This window comes from Coffea arabica, chromosome 1e (genome assembly GCF_036785885.1).
Source record: "Coffea arabica cultivar ET-39 chromosome 1e, Coffea Arabica ET-39 HiFi, whole genome shotgun sequence".
NCBI lineage: Eukaryota > Viridiplantae > Streptophyta > Magnoliopsida > Gentianales > Rubiaceae > Coffea > Coffea arabica.
The window spans coordinates 7,266,060-7,289,899 of NC_092311.1; the positions used below are offsets into that span (position 1 = coordinate 7,266,060).

The 23,840-nt window shown below is 37.2% G+C and overlaps 1 protein-coding gene, 1 long non-coding RNA gene and 1 other non-coding gene across 3 annotated transcripts; 1 reads left to right on the plus strand and 2 right to left on the minus strand.

The window, feature by feature from the left end:
- Positions 1-648: 648 nt before the first annotated feature.
- On the minus strand, positions 649-755 carry LOC113743932 (small nucleolar RNA R71). Its single transcript, XR_003461239.1, has one exon. It is a non-coding gene; the product is annotated as a small nucleolar RNA R71 (small nucleolar RNA).
- Positions 756-12,804: 12,049 nt separating this feature from the next.
- LOC113709796 (delta(12)-fatty-acid desaturase FAD2-like) lies at positions 12,805-14,232 on the minus strand. Its single transcript, XM_027232683.2, has one exon. It carries the CDS (start codon positions 14,133-14,135, stop codon positions 12,963-12,965), a length of 1,173 nt encoding a protein of 390 aa, XP_027088484.2. The 5' UTR covers positions 14,136-14,232; the 3' UTR covers positions 12,805-12,962.
- Positions 14,233-20,479: 6,247 nt separating this feature from the next.
- On the plus strand, positions 20,480-23,369 carry LOC113709890 (uncharacterized). Its single transcript, XR_003452787.2, has 2 exons — positions 20,480-20,742; positions 23,175-23,369. It is a non-coding gene; the product is annotated as an uncharacterized lncRNA (long non-coding RNA).
- Positions 23,370-23,840: the final 471 nt, after the last annotated feature.

The window sequence follows — 23,840 nt, forward strand, 5'->3', positions numbered from 1 at the left end:
GCCGTTGCCGAGGACTGGCATTAATTATTTGTTTCTTTTTAAGTTCATTTTTGTTTTAATTTTCTGGTACTTTTCTAGTTTATGTGTCGTTCTTCTAGTACAGGCGAATTAATTTTCGACCCTGAAGTAGAGAAGACCGTGCGTAGAACGAGGAAAGAGACCAGACAACTCAGAGAGAAGCAGTCCAATGTTGCACTTCAAAGACTTGATCCAGAGGTTGAGTCGACAAATTTGCGTGGTGATAATTTGAGTGATTCAAACCAAGAAAAGTCACTATGGAGAATGCACAAACACTAAGAGAGTTGGCTACTCCTGATTTAAATCAACAGCCCTTATGCATTACTTTTCCGCATTTAAATGATAACACATCTTTCGAGTTAAAATTTGGCCTAATTCATCTTTTACCATCTTTTTATGGTTTACCAGGTGAGGAGCCTCATAAGCACTTGCAAGAGTTTGACGTTGTCTGTAATAGTATGAAGCCCCCGAGAATTACCGAAGAACAGATAAAAATGAGGGCATTCCCCCTTCACTTTCAAGGACTCCATAAAAGATTGGTTATACTATCTACCGCCAGATAGTATCACCATTTGGGAGCAGTTGAAGAAAAAATTCTTGGAAAAATATTTTCCTGCTTCCCGAGCTGCAAGTCTGAGAAAGGAGATCTGCGGTATCAAACAACATTCAGGCGAGTCTCTGTATGAGTATTGGGAGAGGTTCAAAAAGATATGTATCAAATGCCCTTAGCACTAAATAAGTGATCAACTGCTCATCCAATATTTCTATGAGGGGCTACTCTTTAGGAATAGAAGCATAATCGATGCTGCAAGTGGAGTAGCGTTGGTGAACAAGACTCCTCGAGAAGCATGGGAGTTGATTGAAGGGATGATTGAGAATTCACAGCAGTTTAGTTCAAGAGAGGATGTCCCAACGCGTAAGGTGAATGCGGTAAAAACATCCTCTATCCAACAGCAACTCTCTGAATTGATGTCCTTCGTGCGACAACTAGCTGTGATAAATACCCCACAAACCAAAGTATGTGGGATATGCATTGCCTTGGGTCATTCTACATAGATGTGTCCGCTAGTTCAAGAAGAAAATGCAGAACAAGTAAACATGGCTGGTTACGCGCCCGCGCCAAGAAAGCAATATGACTCATATTCAAATACATACAACCCTGGTTGGAGGGATCATCCCAACCTCAGCTATGGGGGGAATAGGCAGTCTAATTTTGTGCCAAATAGACAACAAGGGTACCAGCAGCTGTATCAATCTCGACCACCACCTCCTCCGCCGAGCGCCAATCCATCTTTGGAAGATATGATGAAACAATTGATGGCCAGTACTGCATAATATCAACAAAAGACGAATTCCGAACTGCAGAACATAAGGAATCAAATGAGCCAGATGCAATCAATGCAAAATCAGATGAATCAAATGGCCATAACGATCAACTGTTTGGAGTCCCAAGTTCAAGGGAAGTTGCCATCTTAATCTGAATTGAATCTGAAAAATGTAAGCGCAATGACCTTGAGGAGTGGGAAAGAAATCCAAGGACCCGAACCCATGATTCTTAAGGAGAAGGATGAGGAACGAATTGAGAAAGAACTTGAAGAGGAATGCAAATGCAACAAAGATCTAGAGGTACTCCCGGACCCAATCATTACAATTAAGACTAACCTACCTCCCTTTCTTAATAGTTTGGAGAAACCAAAAAAGCAAGACAAGAAGAAAGAGATCCTGGAGATCTTTCGCAAGGTGAAAAATTAACATTCCTCTGTTGGATCCGATTAAACAAGTACTCAAATACGTAAAGTTTCTGAGGGACTTGTGTGTCAACCGAAGGCGGTTGAAAAGAGATGAACGAATTATAGTGGGAGAAAACGTGCCAGCAATTCTACAAAGAAAGCTACCACCGAAGTGCGGAGACCCAGGTATATTTACTATTCCCTATAGGGTAGGTAATACCTTGATTGGAAAGGCCATGTTAGACCTAAGAGTCTCGATTAATGTCATGCTAAAGTTTATATATACTTCTCTGCACTTAGACCCTTTAAAGGAAACTGGGATAATAATCCAACTAACTGACTGCATCAATGCGTACCCTGATGGGTTGATTGAAGATGTTTTGGTCAAAATTAATGAATTAGTTTTCCCAACTGATTTTTATGTACTTGACATGGATGATGAACACCCCCACGACCCATCATGCTTACTGTTAGGTAGACGCTTTTTGAGTATAGCCCGGACAAAAATTGATGTTAATAAGGATACCCTATCTATGGAATATGATGGCTAGATTGTTCATTTTAACATCATTGAGACCATGAAACATCCTTCAGATTCAAATTTCATCTCTGTTTTCTTTGTAAGTGTTATTAACCCTGCGATACAGGAGGTTTTTGAAACTAATGGCAAGGATGAGTTAGAAGTCGCCTTGACTAAGTACTTCGAGTTAGAGACGACCTCTGGGGTAGAGTTGAGTGAAGAAGTAAAATGTGTGATTGGAGCATTGCAATCGTTGCCAACCACGAAATCAAGGTATGACCTCGCGCCCATTTTCATATCTAAATCTCACCAAAGGTTACTTCCATCTGTGGTGCAGGCTCCTGTATTGGAATTGAAACCCCCCACCGAAACATCTGAAGTATGCATACTTGGGTGAGGAGGGGACACTCCCAGTGATCATCTCCGCGGGTTTATCAAAAGTTCAAGAAGACAAACTAATTCGGGTTCTTAGGGAACATAAGCAGGCGATAGGGTGGACCATCGCCGATATCAAGGGAATTAGCCCCGCGGTGTGTATGCATCGGATTCGATTCGAGAAGGGTGCTAAATTCGTGCGGCAAGTTCAAAGGAGACTAAATCCCCTCATGATTGAGGTCGTAAAAAAAGAGATTCTGAAACTACTGGTTGTGGGGATCATATTCGTAATATCAGACAGCTCATAGGTGAGTTCGGTACAAGTGGTCCCGAAAAAAGCAGGGGTGACGGTGGAATCAAATCAAGAGGACAAACTCGTGCCAGTTCGAAAGCCCACCGGGTGGCAGCAGTGTATCGACTATAGAAAATTAAACGCCGTCACAAAAAAGGACCATTTCCCCCTTCCTTTCATTGATCGGATGGTAGAGCGATTAGCATGTCGAGTTTACTATTATTTTTTGGATGAATTTTCAGGTTATTTTCAAATTGCTACCGCACTCGAGAACCAGGAGAAGACCACCTTCACGTGCCCGTTTGGAGTGTTTGCATACAGACGAATGCCATTCGGATTGTGCAATGTACCTGCTACCTTCCAAAGATGCATGGTAAGCATTTTTTCAGAGTATGTTGAGAAGATTATTGAGGTTTTCATGGACAATTTCAGCGTGTATGGTGAAAGTTTTGATAACTATCTAGATAATCTGAAATTAATCTTAGTAAGGAGTATAGAAATTAATCTGGTGCTTAATTGGAAAAAATGCTATTTTATGGTCGAACACGGGATAGTTTTGGGGCATGTAGTATCGTCTAGGGGTATTGAGATTGATAAGGCGAAAATAGACGTTATATCTATTTTGTCTTACCCCGTGAGTGTGCGGGAAGTGCGTTCCTTCTTAGGTCATGCAGATTTCTATCGAAAATTCATCAAAGATTTCTCGAAATTTGGACCACTTTTGTTCCAACTTTTGCAAAAAATGGTGCCCTTCGCATTCAATGAAGCATGTAAGGGGGCATTCGATAGGTTGAAGGAGCTATTGACCTCGCCACCTATTATCCAACCCCCAGACTGGAACCTATCATTTGAGATCATATGCGACGCCAGCGATTATGCAGTGGGCGCAGTGCTAGATCAAAGAGTGGGAAGAGCAGCCCATGCTATTTACTACGCGTCCCGAGTCTTGAACGGAGCTCAACTAAACTATTCAACTAACGAGAAGGAGCTTTTGGAGATTGTTTTTGCTTTAGAGAAGTTCCGGTCATATTTACTAGGTGCTAAAGTTATTGTCTTTTCCGATCATGTAGCGTTGCGGTATTTGCTGATCAAGAAAGAGGCAAAATCGTGACTAATAAGGTGGATATTATTATTACAAGAGTTCGACCTAGAGATCAGAGATAAGAAAGGGGCAGAAAATCTGGTAGCAGATCACTTGAGTCGAATACAAGTCATCGAAGACGACCTCCCGCTGAGAGAAACTTTCCCCGCTAAGCATTTATTTTCTGTTAATTTATCTCTGCCTTGATATGCGGATATTGTTAACTTTATAGTCACTGACAAGTTCCCTACAGGATGGCCTAAAACGAAGAGGGACAAATTGAGGAGTGACGCGAAGTACTACATTTGGGATGATCCTTACCTCTAGAAGCGTGGCACCGACCAAGTTATCAGAAGATGTGTAGGTGAGAATGAATTCCACTCAATATTAACCTATTATCACTCTTTTGCATGTGAAAGTCACTTCGGACCAAAGAGAATGGCTCGTAAAGTATTGGAGAGTGGTTTCTATTGGTCGACCATTTTCAAAGACGCCTACTCATTTTGTAAGTCCGGTGATAAGTGTCAACGAGTAGGTAGTCTTTCTCGTACGGATCAAATGACTCAAATCCCAATGATTTTTATTGAAATTTTTGACATTTGGGGTATCGACTTTATGGGTCATTTTTCTTCGTCGTTTGATTTTTTGTATATGTTGCTTGTAGTAGACTATGTTTTAAAATGGGTGGAAGCAAAGGTCACCTGTATTAATGATTCCAAAGTGGTTGCAGAATTCGTCAAGTCTAACATTTTTGTTCGCTTTGGGATGCCGCGGGCGATTGTAAGTGATCGGGGTAGCCATTTTTGCAACAAGACGATCGTAGCAGTTTTTAGGAGATACGGTGTCTTGCATAAAGTCTCCACATCCTACTATCCTCAAACAAACGGTCAGGCGGAAATATCGAACCGAGAGATCAAGTCGATTTTAGAGAAAATGGTCCAGCCCGATAGGAAGGATTGGAGTATGCGACTAGAGGATGCCTTATGGGCATATAGGACAGTGTACAAGACACCTATTGGCATGTTCCCTTATCGGTTGGTAAATGGGAATCCATGTCACCTCCCAATTGAGTTTGAGCATAGAGCATTTTGGTGGTCAAACAGTGCAATATGGACATTGAGGAGGGTGGAACTGAAAGGAAATTGCAGTTTCAAGAGTTGGAAGAAATTTGAAATGAAGCATACGAAAATGCTATGATATATAAGGAGAAAAATAAGATCTTTCATGACCAACAAATCTCTAAGAAGACATTCGTTTGCGGGCAAAAAGTTCTACGGTACCACTTGAAATTGAAGCTATTTCTAGGTAAATTACGTTCTCGTTGGATCGGTTCTTTTGTTGTGACTAATGTCTTTCATTATGGTGCAGTGGAGATCCAAAGTTTGAAAATGGAGAAGAAATTTGTGGTGAATGGTCACCATCTCAAGCCGTATTATGAAGGGTTTCCAGTTGAACAAGTGGAGATGATGCAACTGGAAGACCCGCCTTGATTAGTTTAAACAAATTCTAGACTACGTCTAACCAAAAATTGTTAAAGAGAGGCGCTTTTTGAGAGGCAACCCAAACATTGGTTTTGTTGTTCAATTCTTTCAATTTGTTGTTTTTCACTTGGGTAATAGTCGATCTTAATATTTTCCTCCACTATGACTAGGATAGGTGATCTTGGCCTGCCTACAGAAGAAGGGCACGCGTTACCCTTGTAAGCCCTATCCTCATGGTCAGTAGACTTTTGCAAAACATGGTGTGCCCACGCCATGTTGGTAAAACCTTAATATCTCGCGGCGTTGGCAAGAAGTGGAATCATGGCATGCCCATGCAAGGAGGGCACGCGTTAAATTGCAAAAAGTGACTTCCAAGGTCAGTATACTTTTCCCAATCTTGGCGTGCCCATACCATGTTTGACAACTCAAGATCCTAAAAAATATTAATTGAAATTTAAAAATATTTCCCGTTCAACTCAGAATTTCAATTTTCAAATACCAAATTTTAAATTCTAACTTCAGAAAAAAAAAGCCCAAAAACTCTTTTTTTTTCTTTCCTTTTTCTTTCTTCTTTTCTTTCTTTCCTTTCTTTCTTTCTTTCCATTTTCTTCCCCGCTCCCTCTGCTTCTCCTTTTCCTTCTTTTCTTTTGGCCGCAACTCCTCCATCACACGTCGCCGTTGCTACCACTTCCCAACCCACCATTCCCGCCTCTGATCCCTCACACGACCGTTCTTCCTCTAGGAGGCGAGCTCGCCTTGGGAGGCAAAGGGGCGTCCATATTTCTGAACCCTCGCATTTTGGGGGTAACTTGACTTTCACCAGGGCCACCGACAAGCAGCGATATGCTGTTTGTTATGAACGGCAGATTATCCCCTGCCAATTTCTGGACCTCGCCACTATGGGTCTTCTGAACATTGGGGTTGACTTTGACCGCTTGATCAAGGTCATTGGGTAGCGTCCCTATGCTTATATTGTTGACTGTCCAGCCTTTGCTGAGTTGGTTAGGGAGTTTTATGCCACATTCGAGTTCGACCTTCCCGCCGGTTATACAGTCTCTACCTCCAACGTCATCCGTTTTCGGTTAATGGGCCAAGAGTTCCATCACTCCATTACTGATTTTAACCTCACCTTTGGTTTTATTGATCGAGGCTATACCGACTCTCGTAAATACGTCGAGAGTGCTTGTGACTACGTGGAGCCCTTCTTCTCCCGCTATGGATATGTTTAGGAGGATATATCCGTAGACCGTACTAGTTACGACCCTCATCAGTCTAAGAGCTCATATTTGAAGGACCCGGCATCTCGCTACATCCAGCGTTTCTTGGCCTACAGTTTCTCGGGTAGGCGAGATAGTTCGGGCATTTTGTCTAAACCAGAATTTTTCTTTATTTGGTGCATGTATAACAATATTAAGGTTAATTTGAGGTGCTGGCTCGCTTCTCAATTCAAATCTGTTTTGACCAAAAAGAAGCGCCCCCTAATTCTCGAGTCATATATTGCCCATTTGGCTGTTAATCTACGTTTGCTTGATCTTTCTAACCATGATTTGCATATTACCTGTCAAATGGAGCCCTTAGACATCCCTTGCTTAGAAAAAATGGACTTGGTCAGGGAAAGTGACAACAGGTGGGATATTACTCCCCCGGGACCGACTCGCGTCCCTTCTCGACACTCTTCTGCCCGTTCCTCCTCTACTGGCGCTGATTCGGGCCCGTCTACCTTTACTCCACCTCCACCACCCCCAGGGGCCGATGACTGGAACCAACTCCGGGCACAAGTTCAAAATCTGGAGGCTCGGATGATCAACATTGATGCCAATGTCGCCAATATCTATGAGTAGGTGGTCCTAAGGCGGTGAACAGTTGAGTAACTGGGCTCTTTCATCTAAAAATGTCAGAGTTCACGTCAAAAGACTTGAATGGCTTGGGACTAAGAACTTATTCGTTCAAGATAAATAAATAAATAAATAAAGAGAAAAATAGAAAAAGAGAAAACAGCAAAAAAGAAGAAAAGAAACAGATGTGAAAAATATGTAAGATTGTGATCATGTTGGCCTGCCGATCCTTGGTTTTCAATGTTGAGATTTTGGTTGCCAGTTGGGCTAATTGCTGACTGTTGCTAGTTTAATATTTTGCTTTCCTAGACAAGTTAGACATGAATTGGACGATTCTGTGATTTTAGGAGCTAACCGAGAGGATTATGTCTTGACACTTAGCCACTGAACCTTGATTTTGGTTTAAGCACATCTTGGCAATAGATGACGTGAGGTCTGGCCATTGATTGAGTTTAGTTGTTCTCATGCTTGAGGACAAGCATGATGTAGGTGTGGGGGGAATTGATAGGGTGCTAATTGTTACTAATTTTATTGTTAATTTTCCTCTTTGTCCTTGCCAAATATTGTTTTAATTGTTAACATATACTTATATTTGGTATTTGGACCTAATTTCAGGAAGTGGAGCAGAAAAGTGCAAAAAGGGAGACCTTCTTGAGAAAAATACTATACACATGGGAAGCTTCCAAAAGATCTACAACCCTGGCTCCACAATTGTGCTACAACGGAGCCCTTTCCTTTGCTGACTAGGAGTTTTACTATCAATAGGAAATGAAAAAACAAGGAATAGGGGATAGTAGCTTTACCTTTTGTTTTCTTTTCCTGATTAGAGAGGAACTAACGAGGAGAAGGCCAGTGATTGTTTGAGATTAGACGGCTTTGTACGCACTTTTCTTTCGTTCCCCTTTTTATTCCCCATTACTCTCGACTGGAGCAAAATTTCAAATTTTTCTGTGACTATTCAAAAAAAGGATGCCTTTGAAATCAATTAAATCGTCTGGAATTTTTCTCATGAGGCGTGGCTAAACTCTTCATCTAGTCAAGGATCAACGCGACAACGCAATCCCGAATATCAGTGAGATCGAATTAGTTTTCATGCATTCCTTAACTTGTTAATATTTGCACGTTTTCTATTTGAATTTCTATGAGATTATTATTGTTGATTGGATGTCAAGGGCCCGATATTCATGATGACTTGTTAATCTCTTGCCAATTTAATCAAATAAATGCGTAATTGTTTAATCGATTAATGTCAGTGGCAACTAACGTTTATACACACTAGGGGAGCGTGCAATCTGATTCAAATAACCCTCGTAGCGTGTTATTGATTGGGGTTAGGTTTTTGTAATTCTTAATGCAATTAGGAAATTAATTCCTACGGTCGTTCCTAGGAATGTTTTCTAGTTAGGAGTAATCAATGGTCGTACCTTAATTATCAATAAATTAAAGAAAAGCTAGTCGTCAGAACTCGTTGGCGACTATAACTAACTTATTAATAAATTAAGTGAACCCCCCTTGCATCAATGATCGGATGAGTGGACTGTGTCTGCGAAGTTGTATCCTTGGCTAGAATTTGTCTATTATTGATTTAATTCCTGTCTACATTCGTATTAGTTAATTGTTTGTTTTTGGTTGAGTTGTTTAATTGCTCTTATTTTTATTTCGACAAAATCCCCCGTTGCCAATTGGAATTTCAAAGAGACAAATACCTTAGTCCCTGAGGAGACGACCTTACTTGCCCTTTATACAAATCAATAATTCCTTGTGAATAAGCAAGCCCATTCTGGTATATCAGATTAAGTAAACTCTTCGGGAACAGGGTAAATCAAGTAACCCATTGCACATCTAGAGTCCCTGCTCCTGTACTTAGAATCGGATTTTGATTACTTTAATTGGCAACTAGGTTTATTTTTATTATTGCACAGACATCGACAACCTGTTATTTATTGTCTCACGCATTAACTCAAAATGTCATTTGTTCTAATTTGTATGTACCTTGAAAAATTTTCCTTATATTGATCCAGTAGATTTTCACACATTTGGCTTTAAGGAAAATTGACTAGTCATGTAACTTATTCAACTATATAATGAATTCAAATGACACAATTTTGCAATATGCCTATCATATGTTTATTTGATTCCTAAAATTTTCTACACCATTCTATTATTTTACTTTTTGTTTTTATTTGTCTATTATTTCTATTATATATTTTTTTCTAAAATTTCAATTTTATAGAAATCCAATTATGCATTTAATTTAATCATTTATTTTCCCATATATAATGTTTCTAATAACAAATTAAATGTAATGAGATAAATTCGAAGTGTACACATAAATTTCCGGAGTTCTCACAGCAGTAGCCACAAAAACATGTTCAACTTGTTAGATCCTATTTATTCTTGTTCGTACATTTAGTGGGAAGTGAACAATTTACAGCAAAATTTGATGTCTTCATTAGACTTCCTTTAAACTCGAAAAAATGGCTCTGTTTGAATTAGACTATTTTTCATAAATAAGTTTTTTTAACTGAATTGTTACAATAACACACAAACAAAAATAGTTCCAAAAATATCTAATTCATATAAGATCTCAAAACAACTATAAAAAAAATACAAAAGAATAGGGTTAATTATAGTTTGTCCCCCAGAACATAACCCTTTACAACACTTTATCCCCCTTAAACTTTAAAATATACACTTTACCCCCTTATTGACTAGCCAAACGTTAAATGATAAATTCTCCATCCACAATTTTAATAAAATTCCATTAATGCCCCTACATAGTGGTTCTAAAATAATGTTATTCTTTTAATCAAAATATGAAACATCTTGTTAGAAAAAACACAAAGTTACATGATTTTAAAAATTTTAAAAATAAAAGATTTATAACACCAAAGAATCGAAAATTTATATTGTGGTGAAAAAGAATTTAAAAATTCCTAAAACTTTTGCATAAGTTTTCGATTGCTTGTCTTTCTTCCTTTAAAATGTAAACAGAATGGTTTTGATAATTTTCATTACCTTATAACTTTACAAGATTTTCATGAGTCAATAAGATACTATTTGGTATTTTTTTTTATACCGCATTCATAACTTACTTTGTATTTTGTTTGAATTCTACATTTTTTCAAAAATAAAACTTAAGATTCTCTAAATACATTTTTTTCAATACATTTTTATTTTTTATCATGCTCTTGTCTCATATAAAAAACATTAAAAAGTGCTACAATAAAAAATATAAGCAAATAATTTTCATTCTAAATGCACTAATTAATTTTATTTCATTTAAAATAAGTATTCCTATTGAAATTGAGATAAACACATTGAGTTGCTTAGACTTCTTTTTTTGTGGTTTATCTAATTCATTTTAGTGATAAAAGATCGAAATGCATAGTATAATTGTGTTTAAATACATTTAGCAACTATTAAAGAAATAGGTGTTTATTATGTTATAATTATTATGTATATTTAAGAATTAGCAAGGGATATTTTGGTCATGAAAATATAATTTCATCTTAACTCAGTCAAAAAGTTGACTTCAGGGGTAAAGTATATATATTTGAGGTTTAGTAGGGCAAAGTGTTACAATGGCTCGAGTTCAAGGGGCAAAGTGTAATTAACCCTACAAAAAAACCTACCACTATATTCTTCCACCCACTACCTATCACCACCGCAACTTCCCATCCCCGCTCCCTCTTCCCCTTCCTCCTCTTCTGTCCTCCTTCTCCATTTTCCTCCCCTCATTCCTTCTCCCTCCTCCTCCTCCCTCCCCTTCCCCCTCCAAGATCTCCTTGCTACCGGATCTCAGATTTGGTTAGGGGAAGGGAAGGGAGAGGAGGGGAGAAGGGATGAGGAGGAAAAAGGGAGGAAAGAAAGAGGAAGAGAATAAGAGAAGAAGGAGGAGAGAGGAGGGGGAATGGTGGTGGTGGAGGGTTATGGTGGGCGGTGATCGATGGTTTTTTTATTTTAAAAATTTTAATAAAATTTTAAATTTTAAAAACATGCTAACAAATAACAATATCAAAATCCTTTTATATATAATGTTGTAGTAAAATTTTTGAAAAACAGCGCAAAAGCACATAATCCATGTGAAGCCAATTCATATCTGTGGTTGTAGATAAGTTTTTTTTCCCCTTTTTTTTAAGGGATATCAATTTTTTTTTTTTTTTGATGAATGGAAGGATTGTAGACCCATTATATAGTAACAAATCTAGGCGTAGTGAAGCAATACGATTAGTTGACACCAAACTTTTAATAGATTTTGGAGGACAAACAAAGATAGCGATCGACAGTCCCACAGCATCAGTGGTATCAAGTTCATCCTCCTATCGATATGTATACTTTTTAGTTCTCTAATAACAAAGTGCCACCTTAGTCCTTAGTATTTTGAAGTCTTTCCTATGTGCTTTAGAACTTCACCTTCTAGAATCACAACCAGTTAATGGAAACAAACAGAAGTATTCAAGTTAGATTATTTTTTATCCTAACAAATTTAAAAGTGAGAATGGCTATGCATAGAGAATTTCGTCCTTTTTGCTAGTTGGGAATTTATGGTGTTTGTGGTGGGGGGGGGGGGAGCTTGACTAGTTTTATTGGTGTCGCTGCTGCTGTCATTTACTGTCGTTCCTTCCATAGTTGTAGATACACTAGTCACAGCGCATGGTTGGGTTCGGTGGAGGACAGAGTTGTGAGAGAAGTGCTTTTTTTTTTTTTTTACAAGATAATTTCATCTGAATAAAGCTATATTAATGAATACAACAATAAAGCAGATGGAAGGAATTTCCTTCCTTCTAATTTGAAAAACCGAGAAAGAAAACATTTTGAAACTCCGAAATGCCTTGTGATAAACCTCTACAACCCCTGATTCAACTCGAAAAGAAATTTGAGATTTGTCACAAAAAATCTGAGAAATTTGAGATTTTCTTAACACCACCCTTCTTTCCCCCTCTTATATGGCGTGCCTAGGTCTTATATACACACGTCTTCAATAAACATAAGTATTTGGAATGGAATATGTTCTTTGGACAGAAGGTGCCCAAGCCACCCAATATAGATCCGTACCAGAAATTATCTCCCCTTTCCAGTCTGCCTTTGTTCCTGGTACGAGTTTCTCTGACAATATTCTCTCAGCTCAGGAACTTGTTTCAGAACTGGATATGAATTAGAGGGAACCGAATCTTACATTTGTTAGTATCATGTTTCATGTCTACAAATCACCATCCTTTGGAGCGGTATTTTGATGTACTCAAATTAAATAAGGGATACGCCTAATAGCCATACTTTAACTGCTAAGAATTAAGAATCAAACCAACCGAAACTGGCTTTTCTCTTAGTGTCATGACCTTGCCAATACAAATCTAACTTATGGAACCTATTAATGAATAGGCAATATAGTTAAGAGACTTGTTGACGTGAAATAGACTAGTTTTAATTCATTTTCTACAGAAAAGAAAAAACCATATGAGTTCCATGAAACATAGGCTATGAGTTTATTAGCACAATGTAATTTTACACAAACTTACACATGCATCTTACCAGAGCAAAAAAAAGCTACTTCTTTCTTGGTTCTCCACAAATGCAATAAAGATACAGCTTCACTAGTAACAGTAGGTGATCAGTATCAGATAATCTCATCAAAGCTTATTCTTGTACCAAAAAACACCCTTGATTTCTTCACCTCGCTCAACATAAAGACACTCTTTTGCCTCCCTCCACATTGCTTTGTAGACAGGAGTGCCATCAAATTGGTAATACTCTCCCAGAATTGGCTTCATTGCTTCAGTTGCCTCCACTGCATGATAATGTGGCATTGTTGAAAAGAGATGATGAGCCACATGTGTGTCTGTGATGTTATGGAAAACCTTGTTCAAGACACCATAATCTCTATCAACGGTTGCCAGAGCGCCCCTCAGCCAATCCCACTCAGATGAATCATAGTGTGGCAATGAAGTGTGAGTGTGGTGCAGATATGTGATGAAAACAATGATTCCATTTAGAATGAGCAACGGTAGCACATAGATGCATATAAGCCAGGCTAGCCCTTTTGCTAGTGCGCTGTGATAAAGCACATAAATTGTTACAATGACACCAACATCGGAAATGTAGATTTGAAGCCTCTCGCAAGCATTATAGATTGGACTATAAGGATCATAATGGCTTGCGAAACGATCATATTGTCTGCCTGAAGCATTGATGGCCAAGTACAAGGGCCAACCCAATACAAGTGTGATTGCCAGAGTGATGACTCTGCCAGGAGAGTTGTTCAGGTACTTGTAGTACCACTCTATTTCGGACTTTGGCTTGGGCACAAAGACTTCGTCATGTTCGATTGATCCAATGTTGGAGTGGTGGCGGCGATGGCTGTATTTCCACGAGAAGTAGGGGACCATAAGAGCAGAATGGAGGATAAAACCAACTGTGTCATCCATCCATTGGTAGTCGCTGAATGCATGGTGACCGCATTCGTGGGCAATGACCCAAACTCCAAGAAAAACACAGCCCTGAAGAATCCAGTAAATAGGCCAGGCAAGATAGTTGTATGGAGAAGGAAGGAGATGGAAATAAGTTGTTGCAATGTAGTAGAAGAGAAAGACCAAGGTCAGGTCATGAACAAGATAGGAGAATGAGCGGAGGAGTGATTTCTTAAAGCAGTGAGGTGGAATGGCTTTCCTGATATCACTGATGGTGAAGGGAGGCTTCGAGTGTGGGGCTCTATTGATGGGGTTTTTCGTTTGTACAGTCCTGGTTGTTGGAGCTGACGTGCGGCCTTCGGCTCCCATTGTTGATACAGTGCCTGTGTGCTTCATAACCACATCTGAAAACGGACAATGTGGATAATTATATAGCAGAGAAGCTTAAAAGGAATGATTACATACCTTTTACAAATAGTCTATGCTTGATATGGAAGTGTAATTGTTACAGTTTTGAACTAATTATTACAATCAAAGTCCCGTGTATTCATAAGCAGATCACTTCAATTCTCTTTGTGCTAAACAGAATATCAAGACGATTAGTTATTAGATAGATTCATGGGGATATGGTCAAGGAAACCTAGTAACCACGCAGATTTATTGAAAGTTTTAGGCAAAATTCCACGTGACTAAAAGAATAGATTCTGATGCAGGGTATGGTATTTAATCAGGATATTAATCCTTTCTTTTATTTTGATCTTTGTAACTTCTCTGTTCCTTATCTATGCCACCACCCCCCAAACCCAAAAAAAAAATCTTCAAGTGAGAACATATTCCAATCTGTGCAGATACCTTAGTGCACAAAGTAGAAAGAATTCGTTGATTGTTGTTTGAAAAGTACAGGAAACGGTGAGTATTGATGCAACATTCAAAAGTATCAGAATTAAATTCTTTAATGCATGTGCACTAATTTAAAACGCACACACAACAGAATTTAGTTAATTGGAATTCATCTTCTGGTGCACTCAAAGTATAAATATGTTTGAAAGTTTCAGTTTTATACCGTGTTTTGAAACTCGGACCGGACAAAGACTTGGTAGAGCTCAGGGCTCAAGGGTTAATAGGTCCAACCGGTTCGATCGATGTCAAAAATCTGATGATGTCAGCATGATGTCATTAATATAATTTAATTAAAATTAAAATATTATGTAAAATGTCTAACCATGGGTTAATATCAAGTAAAGTATATTAGTAGATGTTTGATGTTTCAAAGTTATTTAACAAGAAAATACAAATAACATAGAATAATCAACTAGTAGTTCATATGATTTAATGTTTAAGTCATAGTTTAGAATTAATTTTAGAGATTTATTTGAAATAAAACACTAAAATTTAGGACTATCTATAATCTATAAAATATTTCTAAGTATGTCAACAATTTTGAGATACTTTAGAGGTTAAAACAAAAATTTGTTAAAACTTTGAACCCAAACTGAAATTTTCTCATATCTCTTCTTTGACTCTAAGGTTCCGTTTGATAAATCTGAATCTGAATTCTGAAGTCTGAATTCTAAAATCTGAATACTGAAACAATTAATTTGCTGAATTTTAAGCACTGAAAAAAATATATGAATGTCTGAATTTTAATGCTAAACCTATTTATACTGTTTGATAAATATTTATAACTGAATGCTTAATAAGTTTAATTTGACAATTTTGCCCTTATATCCTTTCATTCAAAAAAGAAATAGAATCTATGATTTAATTAGTTTAAATTTTGTTAGGTATGAAAATGATAATATTTATTTTGAAATCAAATTAATATGAAAGATGAAATATATTATATGAGGAGTATGGAGAAGATGTGAAAGTCATTAAAAAGGGAGAAAGAGAAACTAAAAATCGTTAGATAGAGAATATTAGGTTGTTTAATTAAATAAGAATTTTGAACATAATTAACAAACAATGGTAGATTTGGTAGATAAGATAAAATAGTTGAAGTAATTCTATTGATTATTATCAGAATTAAGCATTCAGTTAGGATTCTTGTGCTGAAAAAAATACACACAGGTTCAGCACTACTTAACAAGTTCAGCAAATAGATTTTTATTTACCAAACACTCAAAACATCTGAATGTCTGAAACAATTCAGATTCAGCACTTTTTTATGTTATCAAACAGATCCTAAGCCTAAAGCAATCAAGGTGCCGTCACTTTCACCCATTCTTGTCATGCCTCTGTTCTTTCTTCCCCTGCAACTTCTTCTTCTTTCCGGCTCTTTCTTTCTTTTTTTTCTTTTTCCATTTTCCGTTCCAGATTTCATCGCGCTAGTCTTTTCTCCTCAAACTCACAAAATATAAAAATTTTATCTTATTTTTTTAAACTTCTCTCTTTTTGAACTCTTATTTTTTTACTATTTTATTTCTTTTTCACCTTTTTGATACATGTGTGATTAGATCTTGTTCAATAAATGCATTTAAGATTAGATATGAAGGGATCTTGTTCAAAGGAGGAAGATGGTTTACAAGTTTTGAGCGACTTGTCAAATGAAGATGATTCCAGGTTAGAGTGAAAAGGGGAAAAAAATGAAAAACTCCGGTTCTCACCGGTTTCATTGGTTTCCGGTCCAACTCGACTTTTGACTGGGTTTGACTGAGTTTTAAACAAACGGATTTTTAGAAACACTCGGACCGGACATCTAGCCGGTTCTCGATTCAACCGGTCCAACCGATCGGTCTGATCCGAGTTTGAAAACATACTGAATGTTTGAACTACTAAAAAGTATTTGAATGTACCCTTCCCAGTGTGTGAGCTATTAAAAGTAGTCTAACGTATCACTTCGATGTGTTTAATCAGTTTTGGGGATTAAAATACTTAGATTTGGATGTTTATCCACTTCGTAAGACTGCAAGGAACCTTGGTGCTTTTCCTAATTATATCCCAGTGTGTGAGCCTTACTAAGTTTTTCAACTGCAGTGGATCATGATTATTTAGTAATTTTAAAATGATAAGTCATTTGTGAGGCTATATATTTTTATTACCCTTCCTCCGCGGCACCGCCCCCCCTTCTCCCGACCAGCAGGCGGGGGCAAAGTCCTTTGGCCATCAGCCCCCTGGAGATTATATAAGCAGACACAGTATTATTTCAAATAATTGGGATTGACAATTCTTGAGTAGCGCGGCCCAACATCATTGTGCACTTAAAAAGATTTAGTTGGTTTTTGGAGCATGACAACCTGAATTTTTTGTGGCTGTCATGCCTACAAATCACCATCTGTTAAGAGTGTTATTTTGGTGGACACAAATTAATCCATGAGTTGATTATATCCAAAAAAAAAAAAAAAACTTAGTCATGGGTAAAAGAAACCTGTGGAACTTTTGATCGTCTAAATCAGAAAGTGATCTTATTTCTTGGGGGAGTAGGTTTTGCCGGAACAATCAACTCTGCTTCCTTGTTTCTCACTAAAAATTGCATTGCCATTCTTCTTTTCTCTTTCTAGCCAACTGGAAAGGGGGTTTTGTGGGCGGACCACTGGGGCCGGGGAACGTTAGTACTGCAAAATAATTGAAACTTTTGTAGGTTTGGTACCTGCTAAGTCTTGTCATGTCTTCTCATATTCATACAATTTTCGAGTGACAGAAGGATAAAATGCGCTCTGAATCCTCATCCCATTTCCGGTTTCAGTCTCTGTTTCTTGCCATGCCTGAGTATATTACCCGGTATATCCATTATATACCAAAATAGAGTTGCAAGGAAAATTAAACATGATAAAAAAAATCAAGATAGAGATTAAAACAAAAAATTGAACAATAGAAAAGTGGGGTAACAACTGAAACCAAAAATGAGATAGAGGATTCAAAACTAGAAAATGGCGCCTACCTATTAATAGTTCTACATGAGGACTATGTGCCAAGAATTTCAGCCTATAGCACCGGACTAGGCAAGAGAACCTAACAATACTGATAATTCACGATCATGGCTGGCTGAAATATTTACCATTAAACGCGTTTTCATGTAATCTTACAAATAGTATATATGTTTTGGTGCGATTAAAGTGTAGATGCCCTAAAATCAATCAACTTCTAAAGTTTAATACGCACTTGAATTATTTATGTTATAATAAATTACATCTTTATCATATTAATTGCAAATATATTTATATTTGCCTGATAAACCTCTTCAAATAAACCTATCGATGAAATCATAAAATTTATGATGGTGAGATTCATTCGATTATAAATAAAGTTTATTTTTAAATATTTCTAGTTAAAGTATTACCAAGAAAGGCTATTGTTAATACAATTAGACTAGCATATACTATACCACTTCTATAAGAAAAGTAGTATACCTCATCTACTATGATGTGTGAGACACCTAAACTAGTATATGGATGCTGGATAGAATGATTAATTTTACTAAATTGATCCATATAGAGATATTCTTTAAGTGCCAAAGGATTAATTTTTAAGTAACATTTGTGTAAGTGATCCTTAGACTTAAGGTTATCAAGGTATTTTGAGCATGGACAAATATGCGTTGTTTGGTATACGATTGCTCTTGTAATAGGGAATGCTCATATCATTAACAAATGGGTATATACTTGAAGTATGAAAAGGTAGCGAATAACCTATAAAGATTTACCATTTCTTATAAAAAGAGAAGTTATCTCATGTCTGACCGCTTGTAAAATATAACTCGGAATTCTTAGATTTAAGTGGAAGATTCTTAGAGTGTGTTTCTAAGTACTTCTTCATTGCAGTTATAATTTGGTACAAGAAATGAGCATTAATCATATGATGGAATGGGCATAACTTATTCCAAGATTAATGTGAAATAAATGTGGTAAAAGAATATTAATTATGTAGTAAATATTTACTGAAAGGTGAAGTCATCTACTTGACTTTTCTCATTACTTGGGTGGTCATGATGCATTGTTAGATGCCAATCTTGATCTATAGGTATGAGTTGATTGATTAATGGAATGGGCATAACTTATTCCAAGATTATTGTGAAATAAGGGTAGTAAAAGGATATTAATTACATGGTAATTGTTCACTGAAAGGTGAAGTCATCCACTTAACTTTTCTCATTACTTGGCTGGTCATGATGCATTGTTAGATGTTAATCTTGATCTATAAGTATGAGTTGATTGATTAGTGGAATCAATAATGAATTAAAAGAAATTTTAATTTATCTAATTATGAGACAGAGTATAGTATTTAATCAGGATATTAATCCTTTCTTTTATTTTGATCTTTGAACTTCTCTGTTCCTTATATATTCCACCACCCCCCTAAACCAAAAAAAAAAAAAAAAAGAACTATAACGTAGATGTGCAATCCTATCCCTAGGTGCTGCTAAAGTTCTCCTCAATCTTCTATCTTAAAACTTCTTCTGCACATCTGATCCTCAGCCCCCTTAAGGAGTCGTCTTACTGGATCTCACCCTACAAATTTAACACATGTAACAACTCACGTGATTTTATAAACTCAATCCTACCCCGAAACCTATTTGGCCATTCCCTTCTCTTGAATATTATGAAACTCAATCAGTGTATCAATGATCCAACCAACGAGAAATCACGTCAAACAAAAATCTATAAACCGTAAATCCATAATTAGAATTATTCTCAACTCTCTCAACATCTGATGTTTTCCACCACTCTTTACACCTTTTGTTTTATATTTGAATATCTGTGATTGACTTGGAATTCCAGAAATTTCACTCTCAAATAATTGTGATTTATTTGACTTGGAATTCTAAAAAATCACTACTCCTATTATGAAAAAAAAAAATAGTTTGCAAATGTCAAATTTGTGAGGACCCAAAAATTTTCTTATTTATCGGATATTACAAGTTTACTTAAGCATTTATTTACTCATTTTCTCCGAATTATTCATTTCGACCATTTACAAATCCATTGATATGGAACAACGCCTCTTTTATATTTTAAAACATTTTGTTGGAAAAATTCACTTTTCAAAAATTCGTTTAGTTCGAAATAACAAGTACACGTTTTCGAGGCTATACTTGAATCAGGAGTGTATTAATATTGGAGAATTAAAAATGATCAATAGTAGATTAAGAAAGGTTAATTGAGGAATTAATACTAGACTCCTGTGAGGACTCGCAAAATTTATTATTTTAAATTCCTATTTCGAGCTCATTGTATATTTAATTGCCCATTTATTCCGAATAATATTTTCTAGCCTTTTCAGACCTAAGTACATGGTTTTATAGTTTCGTTATATTTCTAAAGTGTCTCATTTTAAAGATAAATAAAAAAAAAAAAATATAGATAAATAAACAAATATTTTCTTACAAGCTTATTTAGCGAAAAAGTGAAAAACGTGTCTAAACACTTTAGCCAATTGGGAGTACAATAAGCTCAAAATTTGAGACCTATACAATGGTCCTAAAATAGACAATTTTAGGTTTAAACACACAAGTAATAGCTAGTGGTACGATCGTTATAAGAATTTCTCAAAGGTTTAAATTTTATTGCGCCTAAATTAGAAATACGTGTTTTCACGTGCGCGCTTAATTGGGAGACTTTGGACCATTATTTTGAGACAATTAGGAATGAATAATATTTATACAAATGTAAGTACCCTAGAGGTTTAGTGCACTAGTGCAACAAATGTAAGAGAAATCGAACACAAAACGCGCGTGTAGGGTACTAGTTATAATTGATTTGACGTATTAAAAGATTTGACGTCAAGCGTCTCTTATACGCAAAGGCTCCGGAACCGCAATTCATTTCCTTTCCTCTGCTGCAATGGACGGCTAGACTGCAGCAAAGGAACAACCGAAGCTTCATCATTTCCTTTCTTCCAAAACTCAACCAAATTCCTACCAAAACTTCCTTAGATTCTCATCAAACTTCACATTCATTTAGCTTTTCACTTGGACAACAACATAGGCTGAAAAAGGGAGGAGCTTTCACGGTTTCTTCAAGCTTCAAAGGACCGAAAAATCTGTCCAAACCAACCATCAAAGTAGGTAGCAATCTAACACCTTCAACTTGTCTTATGGAAGTTGATTTACGCATTTGAGTTGGAATCTTTACTTTAATAGCTTGTATTGTTGGAAATGTGGGCTCTATGAACTCCCACTTTGGGTTGATGGCTGTGATGATGTTTGATGATGGTTTATTTGCTGAATTAGAGCTTAAGGAAGTAGATTAAAGGTGCATTCTTGACAGAAACGTTGTTTAACTCTTGAAACAAAAAGTTCCCATTTTACCCCTGCTCTGTTCGGTCACTTTACTGCAGATAATTGAGGATTTAAAGGCTTGATTATGTTGTTTACATGTTGTAGAAGTTGTGTACAAAATTTCGTTGAAAAATATTGAGTTTTGGTTGCTCAAACGAATTTATTTCAAAAACTGGTAATCTGGAAAAAGGTTTCGCCGTAATCCAGACCAGTGGTTGTATTTTGTCCATAAATCCGTGCTCCGACGTCGAAATCAAGTGCCGTCAGCGGCATTTGAAACTAGACATTCCCATGTTTCCAACGGTGTATAATGTATATTCTGGTTTCATGTGTGTGAGCCACACCATTCATCTGAAGTCGACTGTCCTGTTTCTCCGTTCTGCCGAAATGATTTGATGATGCTGCAACGTGAGGCTTGATTTTGAACCAGTTGAATGCCGAAACTTGAAACGATTTCTTCTGTGAAGTTGTAGCCCTATGAATTTATTTTCTAACACTATCAACCATTCCCAATTCCGAGTTAAATTGAGAGAGTTATGATCAAAATACGGCGACTGCTCGTTTTGAAAATCTTAGATTTGGACAGATTGCCTTAAGGATTTTTCCAAACTTTGGTTGATTGAATGACCCCCCTCCCGAGGTTATTTTTCCATGAAATTTGATAGAGAGATAAACTTCATATGGAAGTATTATACTGCAAAATTCGGTGTCAATCCAAGTCCGTTTCGGCACCTAACTAAAGGTCCAAAGTTGGAACCAAATCTGGAAATTTTGTAACAGTCTTGAATTTTTCCCAACTTTGAGCTACCATATCTTGGTGCTCGAAACTCCGATTCTCGATCCGTTTGTTCTGACCTAAACCTTACTTGAACCTCTAATTGAGCTATAAATTTCAAGGGCTGGTTTGCAACGAGTGAATTCTGCCGAATTTTCAAAGTTAGCGAAAAACCAACCCCGGCTCAATCCTGGGTGATTTGGAACAGCAACTTTAGGCTCATTTTTGAGCACTTTCCACTTCGATTCATGGAAAAGTGTCTTCTAGGAACTTGCAGTACTTTCTAAGAGGTTTTCAATGGTATAAAGTTTTCCAATTCTTGACTTATGCCGAGTGAGTTACGATTTTTCAAAGATTCATAACAAAACTGAAATTTTTCCAACTTTTAAGGAAATAGAGTTTTTCAAGAACTCTTTATTCTTTTGATATTATCTAAACGTTTTATCCCCGATTTCCTAGATAAAGACTTAAATATTGTTGAATGTTATCAAACCTCTCTCGAATCTCGATTTACGAGTAATTGAGGTTCATTTTCACGGAATTTCCTAGAGTAATACTAGTGAACGAATTATTCCTCGATATTTGGGATATGGGTGATAATTCACTATTATTTGCTCAGGCACGCACGAGGACCTCCAAGAGGACCCTAATGTGGAAGTTTGAACTCTTCCTCCAATTTACTTGCTTGCATAACTTGGTGAGTGTCAAGTGTATGTCTACTTGAACCCTAAAGTCTTGATTCATGCTTGATTCACCTGATTTCATGTTTAGCTTAACTGATTTTGACAAAATGGAGTCGAGTGTGTACTTGATCGCACTCGTTCTCATTCGAAACGAATGACTCATGCTTAACATGATTTGTTTGGTTTACATGACTTGAAATGTCTGCTTAAACCTATCAAATGCTTGAATACATGAAATGGTATGCTATGATTGCATACGTCGATGGAGTGAATCTCCTCGATATTTACATGACAAATGGGGGACGCCCAAACTCATAGGCCGACCTTGGAACTCGAGCCGGCATGGGCTTGGTCGGGAACCTCGGTGAGCCATGAGACTCAAATGATAAGCTTGATCTATTGAGAGATCTCGCTTGGCATACTCGTATAGTATCGCCTTATAAATGTAGTGCGGGCCCGAAGTGGTGTATGGTGGACGGATGAGAAGTAAGTGGTGAACTACGGATATGAAAATATCAACCCGGTTGACGGAGAGTCATCACGGGGAGATATACAAATGACATCGGCAAATGTGGAACTTAGCTCCTGAGAGCTTCCATATCCTTGAATTGTTTCTGGTTACATTTTGTTGGCCTTATTAATTACTTGCAAGTTATTACCTGAATTGTTATTTGGGCTTGTTATCTGAACTATGTGTCTGCATGTGTGTTCTTGGCCTCACGAGCGTTTTGCTCACCCAGTAGATTTGTTTTCCTTAACAGGTTGAATTCGGAGGTAAAATGGAGCAGCCTCTTGATGTACTTTTGTTTTAGAGTTGCTAATACTTTTGTTTATGCCTTCGGCTTTGGATTGTACTTTTGGTATGGAAATGTAACCTTTGGACGAATTGTATTTTTTGTGTACTGACGTGTGGTTTGGAGAATGGTTGACTATTATTAAGTTTGAACGTTTCCTCATTTATTGTATCTAAGTTTCGGTTTGTATTGTGTGGTCCGGCTATAAGTTGAATGGAATTGCTTGAGTCCTGGCGAGAGTTAGGCAGGCATTCCGCGGATACCCTTTGGTTCGCCTTAGGGAGAAGTGGGGGCGTCACAAAATTTTTAGGGTGAAGCCCGATAAGGGGCTCCTTAAGGGGCTGAAGATCAGACGCGCTTCTTCTGGTGCAAAGACTGTCATCCATGAAGGGCAGTTTTAAGGAGCCTTCTTCCATCAAAAACTAAAGGACCATATATACCTAGAGGGGTCAGGGACCACCAATATTAAGGCTGCGAGATAATGTCGCAGGAACTCCACCGATCATGTTTGTTATGGGCATCTAAGAAGTCAACAGCACATCAAGGGATATACTACAAGAATAGACCTAACTGAAGTTTTTCTTTCCTATGGGACAAATCTTAACACATCAGAGACTAAACAATGAGCATACA

Bases quoted from the DNA above. Each gene is read 5' to 3' on its own strand.
- LOC113709796 (XM_027232683.2), bottom strand. From the start codon at position 14,135: ATGAAGCACACAGGCACTGTATCAACAATGGGAGCCGAAGGCCGCACG.